At 40.3% G+C, this 11,576-nt stretch overlaps 1 protein-coding gene across 1 annotated transcript in view; it reads right to left on the reverse strand.

Annotated features, from left to right (window-relative positions):
• Positions 1 to 8,687, reverse strand: part of LOC124874519 (unconventional myosin-VIIb) — a 33,912-nt gene extending 25,225 nt beyond the window's left edge. The window contains exons 1-12 of the mRNA XM_047375907.1: positions 8,616 to 8,687; positions 8,265 to 8,300; positions 8,075 to 8,176; positions 7,840 to 7,992; positions 4,659 to 4,843; positions 2,731 to 2,852; positions 2,507 to 2,649; positions 2,307 to 2,420; positions 2,036 to 2,189; positions 1,881 to 1,957; positions 1,687 to 1,806; positions 555 to 694 (exon numbers count right to left, since the gene is read on the reverse strand). Coding sequence (XP_047231863.1) covers positions 555 to 694; positions 1,687 to 1,806; positions 1,881 to 1,957; positions 2,036 to 2,189; positions 2,307 to 2,420; positions 2,507 to 2,649; positions 2,731 to 2,852; positions 4,659 to 4,843; positions 7,840 to 7,992; positions 8,075 to 8,176; positions 8,265 to 8,282 — 1,328 coding nt within the window. The 5' untranslated portion in view covers positions 8,283 to 8,300; positions 8,616 to 8,687. The remainder of the gene's footprint in view (positions 1 to 554; positions 695 to 1,686; positions 1,807 to 1,880; positions 1,958 to 2,035; positions 2,190 to 2,306; positions 2,421 to 2,506; positions 2,650 to 2,730; positions 2,853 to 4,658; positions 4,844 to 7,839; positions 7,993 to 8,074; positions 8,177 to 8,264; positions 8,301 to 8,615) is intronic.
• Positions 8,688 to 11,576: the final 2,889 nt, after the last annotated feature.

Genomic DNA, 11,576 nt, shown 5'->3' on the forward strand with positions numbered 1-11,576 from the left:
ACCTCCAACCCAGCGTCAAGCCTTCTGTAGCATATCTCAGACCAGTTTCCCTGTCCCTGCTGAATAAGGCTAGCCCACAGCATGATGCTGCCACCACAATGTTTATTGGTGTGTTCAGGGTTGATGTGCTGTTAGTTTTTTTTTTTTCCACAAATAGCATTTTACATGTAGGCCAAGTTGTTTTAAGCTTAATTAAAAAATTTAAAACCATGTATCCTTTTCTTCCACTTCACAATTTTGCACTACTTTGTGTTGGTATATCACCAAAACCCTAATAAACTACATTGAAGTTTGTGGCTGTAAAGTGACAATGTGTAAAAATGTTTTATGGTTCTGAATACTTTTTCCAACACCCTCCAAAACTTGTGTCATGACATAAAATCACATATACATTTTGGAAAGGTCAGACATTTATTTTCTCAAGTGGAGCAAAATGGTTTTGAGCTGGATCCTGTAATAAGATCCTACGCTCAACGAAGGCAGATAACCAAACCTATATATGATCGTGTTTTTTTTTAAATCCAATAACAGCAGGAAATCTTGTAGACAGGGACCTGTTTTTGTTGAAGTTCTCAAAGCCAAAGATGTCCAGGAGGCCTATCGACTGCTGGAGCTCTTTGTCATCCTCGTGCACCTTGTAAACAGCAGCATTGATTTTGTCCACCACCCAGATGAAAAGTCTGCCATATATAGCCTGAAAAGACAAACAACACAAAGATATGTCATGACAGCCTCTTCATCTAAGAAGATTTTTGTTTTAATTTAGCGAAGTGGAGTTGGTAGAATGAAAAGTTAAAACCCATATATATATTAACATATGACATTACACAGATACTATCATAGGAAGAATATTACTAAGCAAATCTGTTGAGCATCTTGTCACTGTTTTGAGTCACGGCAGAGAGACAGAGGACATGTAGATGAAAATTAGCTACATTTTTTCCCACATCAAGAATGGCATAAACAGTAACACACTGTAGCACATAATTGTAAAGTGGTAGAAAAATGACACGTTACTTTCTTGATTTTTTTACAAATAAAAATCTGAGAAGTGTGGCATGTATTTGTATTCAACTCCTGTTACACCTAAATTACACCTAAATCTGCCATTTATGAGAGGGTGACCCTGGCTGTTTACCACAAGCCATGTAAGAGACACAGCAAACATGTAGAACAGGCGTGTCCCAGCGTTTTGCCATGGGGGCTATCATATCAAATTGAAAGCCCTCGGGGTGGCAACGAAATTTTTATTATTGTCATTTGTTTTTTTAATATTGCAACAACCTCTTTCATTGTTACCCAATAAACTAAACACACAATATTTTAATGAAACAAGAAAAGTAGTCTGACTTCTGTATCTGCATCCAGTACCTGAGTTGGCAAACCAGGTTTGTGCAATTCTTGTGTTAGAATGGCCCAGTCAAAGTCCAGACTTATATCCAATTTAGAATCTGTGACTAGGTTTGAAAATTGATGTTCACATACGCTCCATCCAATCTGATCGAGGCTGAGCCATTTTTCGCAGTGGAAGGTGTTTCTAAAAGTATTGACTCAAAGGTCAATACTTTTTCCTTTCATTTCACACTGTGTGTTGGCCTATCACACAAAATCCCAAATAAAATACCCTGACACTGGTGATGACATCATTACCAGGTACGACTGCATCTGCAAGGTACTGGATATCACCTTGACAAAGGCGTCCCTGCCATCTACAGCTTGAGCAGAGTTCAGAGGTTTGTTCACGGTATCCCTGGCAGTCGTAACGGAGCGCTGAGTCAGACACTTCTCCAGTGGTATGGGATCAACCTGAGAACACAACAACATGCATTAGAAAGAATCTCATCACACTGTTTACATTGGCAGAGGAAAGCTTCACCTGCCTCCAAAAGCTGGCTTGCCATGCTGAAATGGGCTGATTTGGCGATGTCGCAGCCCTCCATGTTACTCACTATAGTGCCTGAAATCATGCAGATAATTACAGCCGCAGAGTAAAGAGAAACAATCACTATCGTTTAAGCAATATCTCATCTCCTACTTTCAAATTCCACATTGCCCAGGTGAAGGATGGCGGCTAGCAGTTTGGAGATTTCCCAGGAGTCTGTCTCTGTGAACATGAGGATCTTTAGGGCTGAACGGAAGTGAGCGTACTCCTTCACATCGTCACGTCCTTCACAGCTGGTGCAGTTGCCCTGTTAAAACACACATTATTACAAACTAAAGATGCACAAAGTTGAATTATTGCAATACACAGTCATTTTATGTGTAATTAACACTATATAAGGAGTAAGGATAGATCAGAACGGTACCATGGTCAGGTATTTGTACTCTGCAGCCGTTCCCAGAGAAAGAATCTTTTTCTGGTCAGGAGACATGCCCATCAGCATGTAGTAAAAGATGTGGTAGTTTCTTTCCTCAGGTGCCTGTTCATGGACCATAATGTTCTTTAGTACAAAATAAACTGACTCCTTATTACAACACGGGACAACAACTCTGCTAATATCCCCACCTGACGACAAACTCTGGACTTTTCCAGTAAGTACTGCTCCACACGGGCCCCCTCAATGGCCCCACCCTTGGTGAAGTTGATATCGATGTACTTTCCAAATCGACTGGAATTGTCATTTCGAATGGTTTTGGCGTTACCAAAGGCTGAGAGGGAAGAATAATCCAATTAGGAGAAAAGTGAGGACAGGTCTTATTTAGAGAGGTTTCATGTGTGCTCCTTCTGACCTTCCAGGATGGGGTTGGCCTCAAGAATCTGCTGCTCGATCCACGAGTGCTGACCGCTCACTGCAGCCAAGAACTGCAGCATCAGCTTGGTGCTCTCAGTTTTCCCTGCTCCAGACTCTCCACTGGTGGAGATTGCAGAGATGTGAGCAATTTCATTGACTGTATTTACTTCAAAATGACCATTGTGGATATTTAATGTTTTTGTTTGAAATGGTCATTATTTGTATTGTGAAAGCCTTATGATCCCTTCTAAACACTTATCACAAAATCAAACAAGGTATGCAGGGGTGAGAAAAAGAGTTTGACCCCTTATAGAATTGTTATTTATTGGTATGTCTGTCACACATAATTTTTCAGATCATAAAACGTATTTAAATATTACACAGCGATAACACAGCTAAACACAAAATGTAATATTTAAAAGGGTGTTAATTCTGAAGGGGAAATGAAATCCACACCTACTTAGCCCTGTGTGAAAAAGAGATTGCCCCGTAAACCTAATACCTGTTTGGCTCACCTTTAGCAGCAACAACTGTCACCATGCGTTTGAGCCTTGAACAGCGCTGTTGGCAGAATTGCTGTAATTCAGACACAGTGGAGGGTTTCTAGCGTGAACCCCCTCTTTTTAGGTCATGCCACAGCATCTCAAAAGGATTCGGGTTCAGTCTTCTTCCAAAGTCATTTTGTTTTTCTTGAGCCATTCAGAAGTGGACCTGTCCGTGTGTTTTGGATCAATGTTCTGCTGAAGAACCCAGCTGCACTTCAGCTCAAGTTGACAGGGTGTTCGCCTTCAGGATGTTTGGGTAGACATCAGAATTCATGGTTCCATTTACCACAGCAAGTCTTCCAGGTCCTGAGGCAGCAAAACAACACCAGACTATCACACTGCCACCATTACTGGAATTCTAATTTCCCCTCGGGGATCAATAAAGTATCTTTGAATTGAATTGAATTGAATTACATTTTACTGCTGGAATGATGTTCTTTTTCTGAAAGGCTGTTTCTTATATGCCAAACAGTCTATTGTCTTGTCAGTAATTCAGTCTTCTGACAAAACTGAGACTGTATACAATGAGACTGAGACTTTGGGTCTGTTGGCCCCTTCTGGCTTGGTTCACCTCTGTTTCATGATTTTATAATTTGAAGATAATGTCTCTCAGTGAGGTTCACTGGAGTCCCACAGCTTCAAAAATGGCTTTATAACCTTTTCCAGACTGACAGATCCGTTTTAGAATTTTCCTGGATCACAGAATGATTTCCATCTTTGGATGATCTTTTGGTCTACTCCATGTTCTCAGGCAGGTGCTATTTAAAGGTTTCCTGATTGAGAACAGGAGTGGCAGTAATCAGGCCTGGGTGTGGCTAGAGAAACTGAACTTCGCTTTCTGACATTTTATAACACACTATAACAAACACCTCCAGTTAAACACAGCCTTTTGTGTTTGCTTGTGTTATCTGTGTGTGATATTTCAATTAGTTTGATGGTCTGAAACCTTTATGTGTGGCAAACATACAAAGAAATAAGAAATCACAATGAGGCAAACACTTTTTCACACCACTGTAAAAATATGTCATTACATGCTATTTTTTTCCTGTTTCAACCGACTCCTTAAGGCTGGGTTGTTTGGAGTTTATTTGTCTGAGATTATGACGCTGCATTAAAAGACTAATTTATTTTAAGACTTTTTGCACATTTTTACAATGTGACGTAAGCTATAACAATGGATGTACTCTAATTACTTCAAGGAGATAAACACTTCAAAATGCCACAAACAAGTGTGAAATACGCAAAATGAAAAGCTTCAGGTATACTTTTAACTTCTGGAGGTTTTATCTCGCGTATGTTTCTATCATGTAGACCATGTTACATGAAAGAAGCATCCTAAATAAAAAGCTTAAGCTTAACCTTGTCTTAGCATGGAGCCCACCTAATGACACAGCACTGGTTCTTCTTGTTGCGCCTCATGTTGAAAAAGCAGGTGTCTGCGATGGCAAACACATGGGGGGGCAGCTCACCCAGCCGCCTGTCTGTGTACATGTGAACTTGCTCCGTGGTGTAGAGGGGCAGCAGCTGGTAGGGGTTCACTGCGACCAGAATGGAGCCTGTGTATGTCTGAAAACACACACAGAGAGAGAGAGAGAGAGAGGGATGTTTGCTGTCAAACACAAGCTCATCTATTGAGCATGCTGGTGTTTACGTGAGCATAGAGACATGATAGTGGAGAGCGTCGAGGCAATGAGGCAGATGACCCGTTTCAGTCACGGCCACAGCGCTTCAGGCACATCAACCACTGAGTGTAAACATCCGTCTGATTAGTTGACATGATGTTGATCGCATGATTCAGTGAAAGTGTCTGCCTTTAAAGAAATATCCAGCAACATTTTAAAACTCTACTGTTCGGTTTTCAAAAGAAGATACTTGTTTTAAATTTAATTCAAGTCTAAAGACTGATGCAATGTTACTTCTGTGTAACATATCATTTAACATCAATTTTATTTTCCTAGTAGAGTTTTTATTTGAATGATCCCAGGACAATTTATTTAGCTCTCCTTAAATCAGTGTTTGGATTCCACAGATTCTCTGGGTTTGTAAATCATTTCCTGAAACAAAACATTCGAGCCACAAATGTCTGCTTTGGCAGTAGATTAGGAAAAGATATTCCTGCAATAGTAAGTAATTTAAAGTCTTCCTCAGAGTGTGAATCTCTATATTATTCGCTCTTGGCATCTGAGGTTTTCTCATATCTCACTGATTCACTGAGCTGTTCTTATTCTGAGAAACAGTCTTCCTCTATCTTCTGCCAAGTAACCCATCCTTCACTAATAGTACTGCATTCAGTCCTAATTCATCCCTTGTTTTTATATAAATTGCTTTTACCACCCCTTTATTTAATCTTGTAAAGTGATCTCTATCAGTCTCATCCAGCCTTCTTGAATTTGGTTTCTGTTTTTGCTCGTTTTCAGCTAAATACTTGAGCATTTTAGTCAAAGCTTTAACTTTGACCTATGGACCCAGGAACTCCAGAGATGAACCAGCATTGTTGTGTACATAATGGACAAATAAACAAACAAAAAGTGGTTTTGTGTGCATCCGACTGAACAAGGTACATTTTAACTCCCCCTTGTGGTGGAAACTAGATACATTTACTGTGTATAAAGTCACCTAAACATTTTTGCTGTCTGACATTAAATGCCTGATCTTTGTCTTTTTTTTTTTTAGCTCAGCTAGGATTATTACAATTATTAAAATTTGCTAACTGTCAAAATAATTACAAATTTCTTTGAACTTTCTTTAAATGTTTACATTCATTTTAGTCTTTGGTAGACTTGCCTTTCCCCTTTATGACTTGTAGGAAACATTTTGGTAATTCTTCTGACAAAACCGCCCATATGCTTTCTGTACACCGACTTAGTAAATAATTTGTTGGTATAATTAGATTCCACTTGACCCATTTGTACCTACGAACTTCCTTGCTGATTGAGATATTGCTTTTTTCCTCCAATTATAAAGATGATAATTATAGCTGAATGCTCTAGTTTTAGTGTAATCAGACCAAATAATATGTCGCCAAACTTTAAGCTCTTGGGTGCATTTAAAAATGTAACCTGGCTTTTTTATGTTTGCTTATGCTTCTTGTGGTTTCGTTTTGGAGAAGTTTCTGACCAAAAAAACATTTAGTCCAACACAGAACCTGTTTCCTTCCTGAACAGCATGATGGTTGGACATTGGATATATGTGTTTATACATTATTTGTTTGGACAGACGGACGTCGCACCTTCAGCCTTCTGAAATTTGTAATCGGAAATTAAAGAAGACTCACGGAGGTCCATGGTTCTCTTCAATATCAATATCAAAATCAATATCTGGGCTTTCCCAAATTATTTAAAGGTACAATAATCTTAGTGTGTGCACATTTCTGTATTTGAATCGCCTTTAAAAAGCAGGAACATATTTTATGCACATTGTGAAAAGTCTTCCAAATTCTTAGGCAAAGTGTAACTAAATGACCAGGGTTAAAGGGCTTACAACTGATCCCATTAAAAAAGAGAAGTGGTTTTGGACCACAGACTTTATCCTACAGACAAAAGGTTAAAATGATCCACAAATCCATATTTCTGTGTTAATTTCAAGTTTACACTGAGTTGTATTCAAATACAGGCAGATCTCAGTGAATTGGAATGTGCATTCTCATTAGGCTCATAAAAATAAATTCTGTTTTTTGTTTCTCATCTGTAAGCCATCATCATCAAAATTACAAGAAATTAAGGCTTCCCCGAGTGGTGGGCTCCCTTTGAGTGGCCTATTGCTCCCAGGGATGTGTCAGGCCGGACGTGGGCCTCAGGGGCCAAGCAGGGCTCTGGTGGGCATCCTCTTGACCTCTCAGGGTTCACCATGTACCACCAGGTAGGAGGGTAATATGCCGTCCCTACCTTGGTCTGTCCGAGTTCCAGCTGCCACAGTGGGCTGGTGCCTGTTTTGCACACCTTTACCGTCCTCGCTACTCTAACAACTGTGCACCTCCAGGTGATAAACTTGCTCACATAAACCCACTCAATACAAACACCCACCCACCCACACACTCAGACTCATCCACGGACACACGAATAAGCCAAATGGTTGAAGGTCACACAAACACAGGTTACGATTATATCAACGTGGCCTTCCTATGTGGATGCTGGATCCAGTCTTGATTTAATAAAGTTAATCGTGCAATTAGGATTCCATCTTGAAATATCTTTTTTGTAGAGCAAATCTGCCCTGGCACATGTAGGCTACCGGCTTCTCTAAATTGTATGAGTGAAATACTGTGACATGTATACAGTCATATTGAATGAATTAGAATAGAGGACGTGATTTATTTAGATGCACCTCTACAACAGGATTCTGGCTGTCCACACACAGCTGTGCTTTGATGCAGTCCCGCAGAAACACAGGGGTGTTTATTGACAAGACTGGCCTATTGGTTTCTATAGAGACAAACAGTTCTATGATAAATCCGGAGGCAAAGTCCAGCCAAGCCGCTCACAGCGGCCAAACACACACCAGGAAGCATTTCCACTGTCGGTTATGGACGTCGTAAAACTGGGTGGATTGGAAAAGAAACTTACATAGATGATGCCCTCTTTGTGGCGCACCAGCAGGTTCCTGAGCAGCCCGGCCTCGTTGAGATCACCGAGCATTATCATGTCGTCCACACCTTTCACTGAGGTGGGGTGCATGGGACGGATGTTGCTCTGATTCTTCTTGTTGATCTTCTGTTCCTGTATACAATGACCATCATTTAGAGAGTTTGAATAAGGTTTCCATGGGTGTAAGTGAAGCAAACATTTACAGGTGTTGTACCTTTCCTTCGTCATCGATGAGCTGAAGCTGCCCAGTGTCAGTAACCTTCACTTCTGCCCCAATTGGGACTACACTGCCAGAGTCCACCCATACAAAATCCCCCTGGATGGAAAACACCTAAAATTAGTCCTCAAGATGACTTTGAGAATTATAAATGTGTGTATAAATAAAACAAAATCCCCAATCATACCTCACTTAAATGAAGCATGGCAGAAACGTAGTTAACCTGAAAATATAAAAAGGTCAGAACAAATACTTTCATTTGGATTCAGCAGAACCTCTGACAAACCAATACAGGCTCAAATGGGCCAGTTTGGTGAACCATTGATGACTGAATGAATTTAAAGAAAGCCTGATAAATTCTTTCTTCTCAACAGGACTGTTAGTCTGCGTTTTTAGCTCGTCATTGCAGCATAGGTTCCACTTCATTTACTCCTGGACAAATTGAATTTTAGTAGATGACACTAAAGTCACATCAAGTTCAAAGTGATATTTTTCTAATGAACATTTGACTTCTTCAGCACCAACTATCAGCTCTTACCTGAGAACAGGTGTCTCTGTGGTTGAAGCCCTTGCCCACTGCTGAGAGATCTCTTCCGTGAATGACTATGAAGCAGGAACTTTCCCCAACATTGTCTCACTTTATGGCTCTTTGACTTTGCTCCTAAGAAGGCAGAGCCACCCAGCGTCACCAGCAGCCGCTAAATGGGCATTTGCTTTTGGTTGTTTTGCTTTCAAATTCATCACACAGAAACCATATCTATTGTTTTTGAACACACTACTCTAATATCTACAACTGAAGACAATTCTTGCTTAGTGAAATAAACAGAAGTCTACAATTCTGAAAGGGGGCATTGTGGAGAATGGTACAATAAAGATATGGGAGGTATTTAAACAGTGAAACAATAAAAACTAAATGTGCACCAATCCTTATTAAAGAAGCAGAAAGCTGCTGGCAGATTGGACCTACATAAAACTGAGTAATAGAGAGTGCTAGAAGGGAAAAGGCAGTCCCTCAATGCCAGAAACTCTCTTCCTGGTCCATTATCACAGTTGTTCTGGGTCAAATGCTCCCAGCGCGGTATGATGCATTTATGGGCAATCATGTGGTAAACAGCTGCTTTTAAAATAGGAATGACTGGGCTGGATTGGAAATCTAAACTGGAAGCTAATCCTAACTGTACTGTGTGGGAAATTAAGAGCAGTCACTTTTATATGTCAAAAGATTAAAGGAATAAACTCCAAATTCCTGTAAAATATATTTATTTGTTTATAAATGAAAAGGTGAATGACACTAAATACAACTTGTGATAACACTGCTATTTTAATACACTTTCTTCAGGTTCCCACAGTTGTATAATTTACCAAACAAGGAAAAACCGGGTCAATCACTTAGACCAATCACAGCCATAAGAATCCATAATTATAACGGGGCACCCTGTCATCTTTACCAAACGTACACTGACTGTAACAAGGAATGGATTTCCACCGCATGATTTCACAAAAACTGCACCAGAGGAAAAAAAAAAAAAACTGTGAATTCCTCTTTGTGTTTGGGTCATTGACATCACAAGAGGCTCAAGATTCGAGCTGATCCGCTGGCATCGGATCAGCACTATGGCAGATGGTTCTCCTGATAGGTTCTCAAGCTTTCATGTTAATATTAAATTGCAAGGGACTCCTTCGAAGGTGCCTGAGCCACAGCTCGACTCCGTCCCTCTTGCCATGAGGGGTGCTGCCTTAGATGTTGAGGCTGAAGCAAACTGGGACAGTGAAAATGGTTGTCTTCAGAACTAACTTGGGCCATACAATATTCACCTCTCATAAAATACCTCAGTTTAAATACAGTTGGGAAAAAGGTTTAAATGCTCTGTATATGTTGCTCTAATTGAGAAGTTTAAATTTATTTTGTATTTAGTAGAATTTAAACTATGACCTAGATCAAACATGTAAGGTATCTTTCCTAAAGCTCCCCACAAGAGTTTGGTAGAATTTGGGCCCATTCCTCCAGACAGAACTGCTACTGTATATCCAAGTGAGGTTTGTAGGCTGCTTTGCTCACACTTTTTCAGCTCGTCCCACAAATTTACTATGAGACTGAGATGCGCTTGTTTCAATGACATCAAGCAAGTCCCTTCCTCAATGGTTTGATGACTGGACATTCCTATGGAGTTCCTTGTACCTTCACTCATCTGGAAGTGTCCAAGATGGACCAGATTACAGGAGGCCCACAATCCTCTTCCTGATGGCTTGGCTGATTTTTGTTTTACCCCCCATGATGTCACAAAAGGAGTTAGTGTGTTTTAAAGCAATGATTCCCAACTGGGGGTACTCGTACCCCTAGTGGTACATAGAAACATTTCATATTTTATTTCCAAGATGAGGAGTAAATATCAACAATTAGTAGGGACAATTATTGGATGTGTGATGCTTTATTGGAGTGTCAAACTCCAGTCCTCGAGGGCCAGTGTCCTGCAACTTTTAGATGTGTCCCTGGTCCAGCACACCTCAAACAAATGGCTGCATTTCCTCCTCAGTATGCAGTCACGTTCTCCAGAGTCCTGCTAATGACCTAATTATTTGATTCAGGTGTGCTGAAGCAGAGGAACATCTAAAAGTTGCAGGTTACTGGCCCTAAGGACTGGAGTTTGACACCTGTGCTTTATGAGGACCCAGGTGTAAAATACACCAAGCTTTGATCAACCAAAAGAGCAAAAAAGGCTAAATAAAACTACAGGTGGAAAAGACTAGAACAGGGGTGTTATTGCTGTTCATCTGCAGGATGCTCCGCTACCAGGAGACGGAGGAAAGCAACTGTAGCGGTTTCCACTCTGCCTCCAGATCTTTTAAAGCCTATCAAAGTCAATCAAGCTCAGGTGTCTCATTAAAGCTCTGTTAAATGATGAAAACAAAGTAAAACTGATATCGTAACCTGGAATATTATTTTTGAATGTTCTGTTGCTGATTTTTTGGGTTGAAATGTCTTTTAATTGGACATTCAAAGGTTTTTGTTATAACAAAAGCAGGTTTATTATTTAGGTTGATTTTGTATTTATTTAGATTACTTTTTCACTTTCTCTGCAACAGATTTATCTTCAGTTTTAATTTGAGCTGAAAATAATAAAATGCCTAAGATCTAAATGTTCGAGTATAATCATTGTACAATGTATTTTTGCTAACACGTTTGACTGAGGGCAACATTTCCCCAACCATTATCCAAGGGGGGTGCCCTGCCCTCCCAGTAGGATCACGGTGTGTACTATTAATACGTTTTCAGTTATTAGACCGCGTCATCGCTACACTACTTTCTATGGCCAAACTTGACAAAATCTGGACGAAAACACACTCCTCATACTGTGTCACCCACGCTAAGTTACGTGCACTCGCCTGCAGGTGGACACCCGCTCCTGACAGCAGACAGAGCGCCCAGAAAAACCTGGAAAGCAGACAAGGATATATGTGGTTTTTAAAAGAGCAGATTCGTTTTGATGCCAGCACTTCC

Source organism: Girardinichthys multiradiatus, chromosome 9 (assembly GCF_021462225.1).
Source record: "Girardinichthys multiradiatus isolate DD_20200921_A chromosome 9, DD_fGirMul_XY1, whole genome shotgun sequence".
In the NCBI taxonomy this organism is placed as follows: Eukaryota; Metazoa; Chordata; class Actinopteri; order Cyprinodontiformes; family Goodeidae; genus Girardinichthys; species Girardinichthys multiradiatus.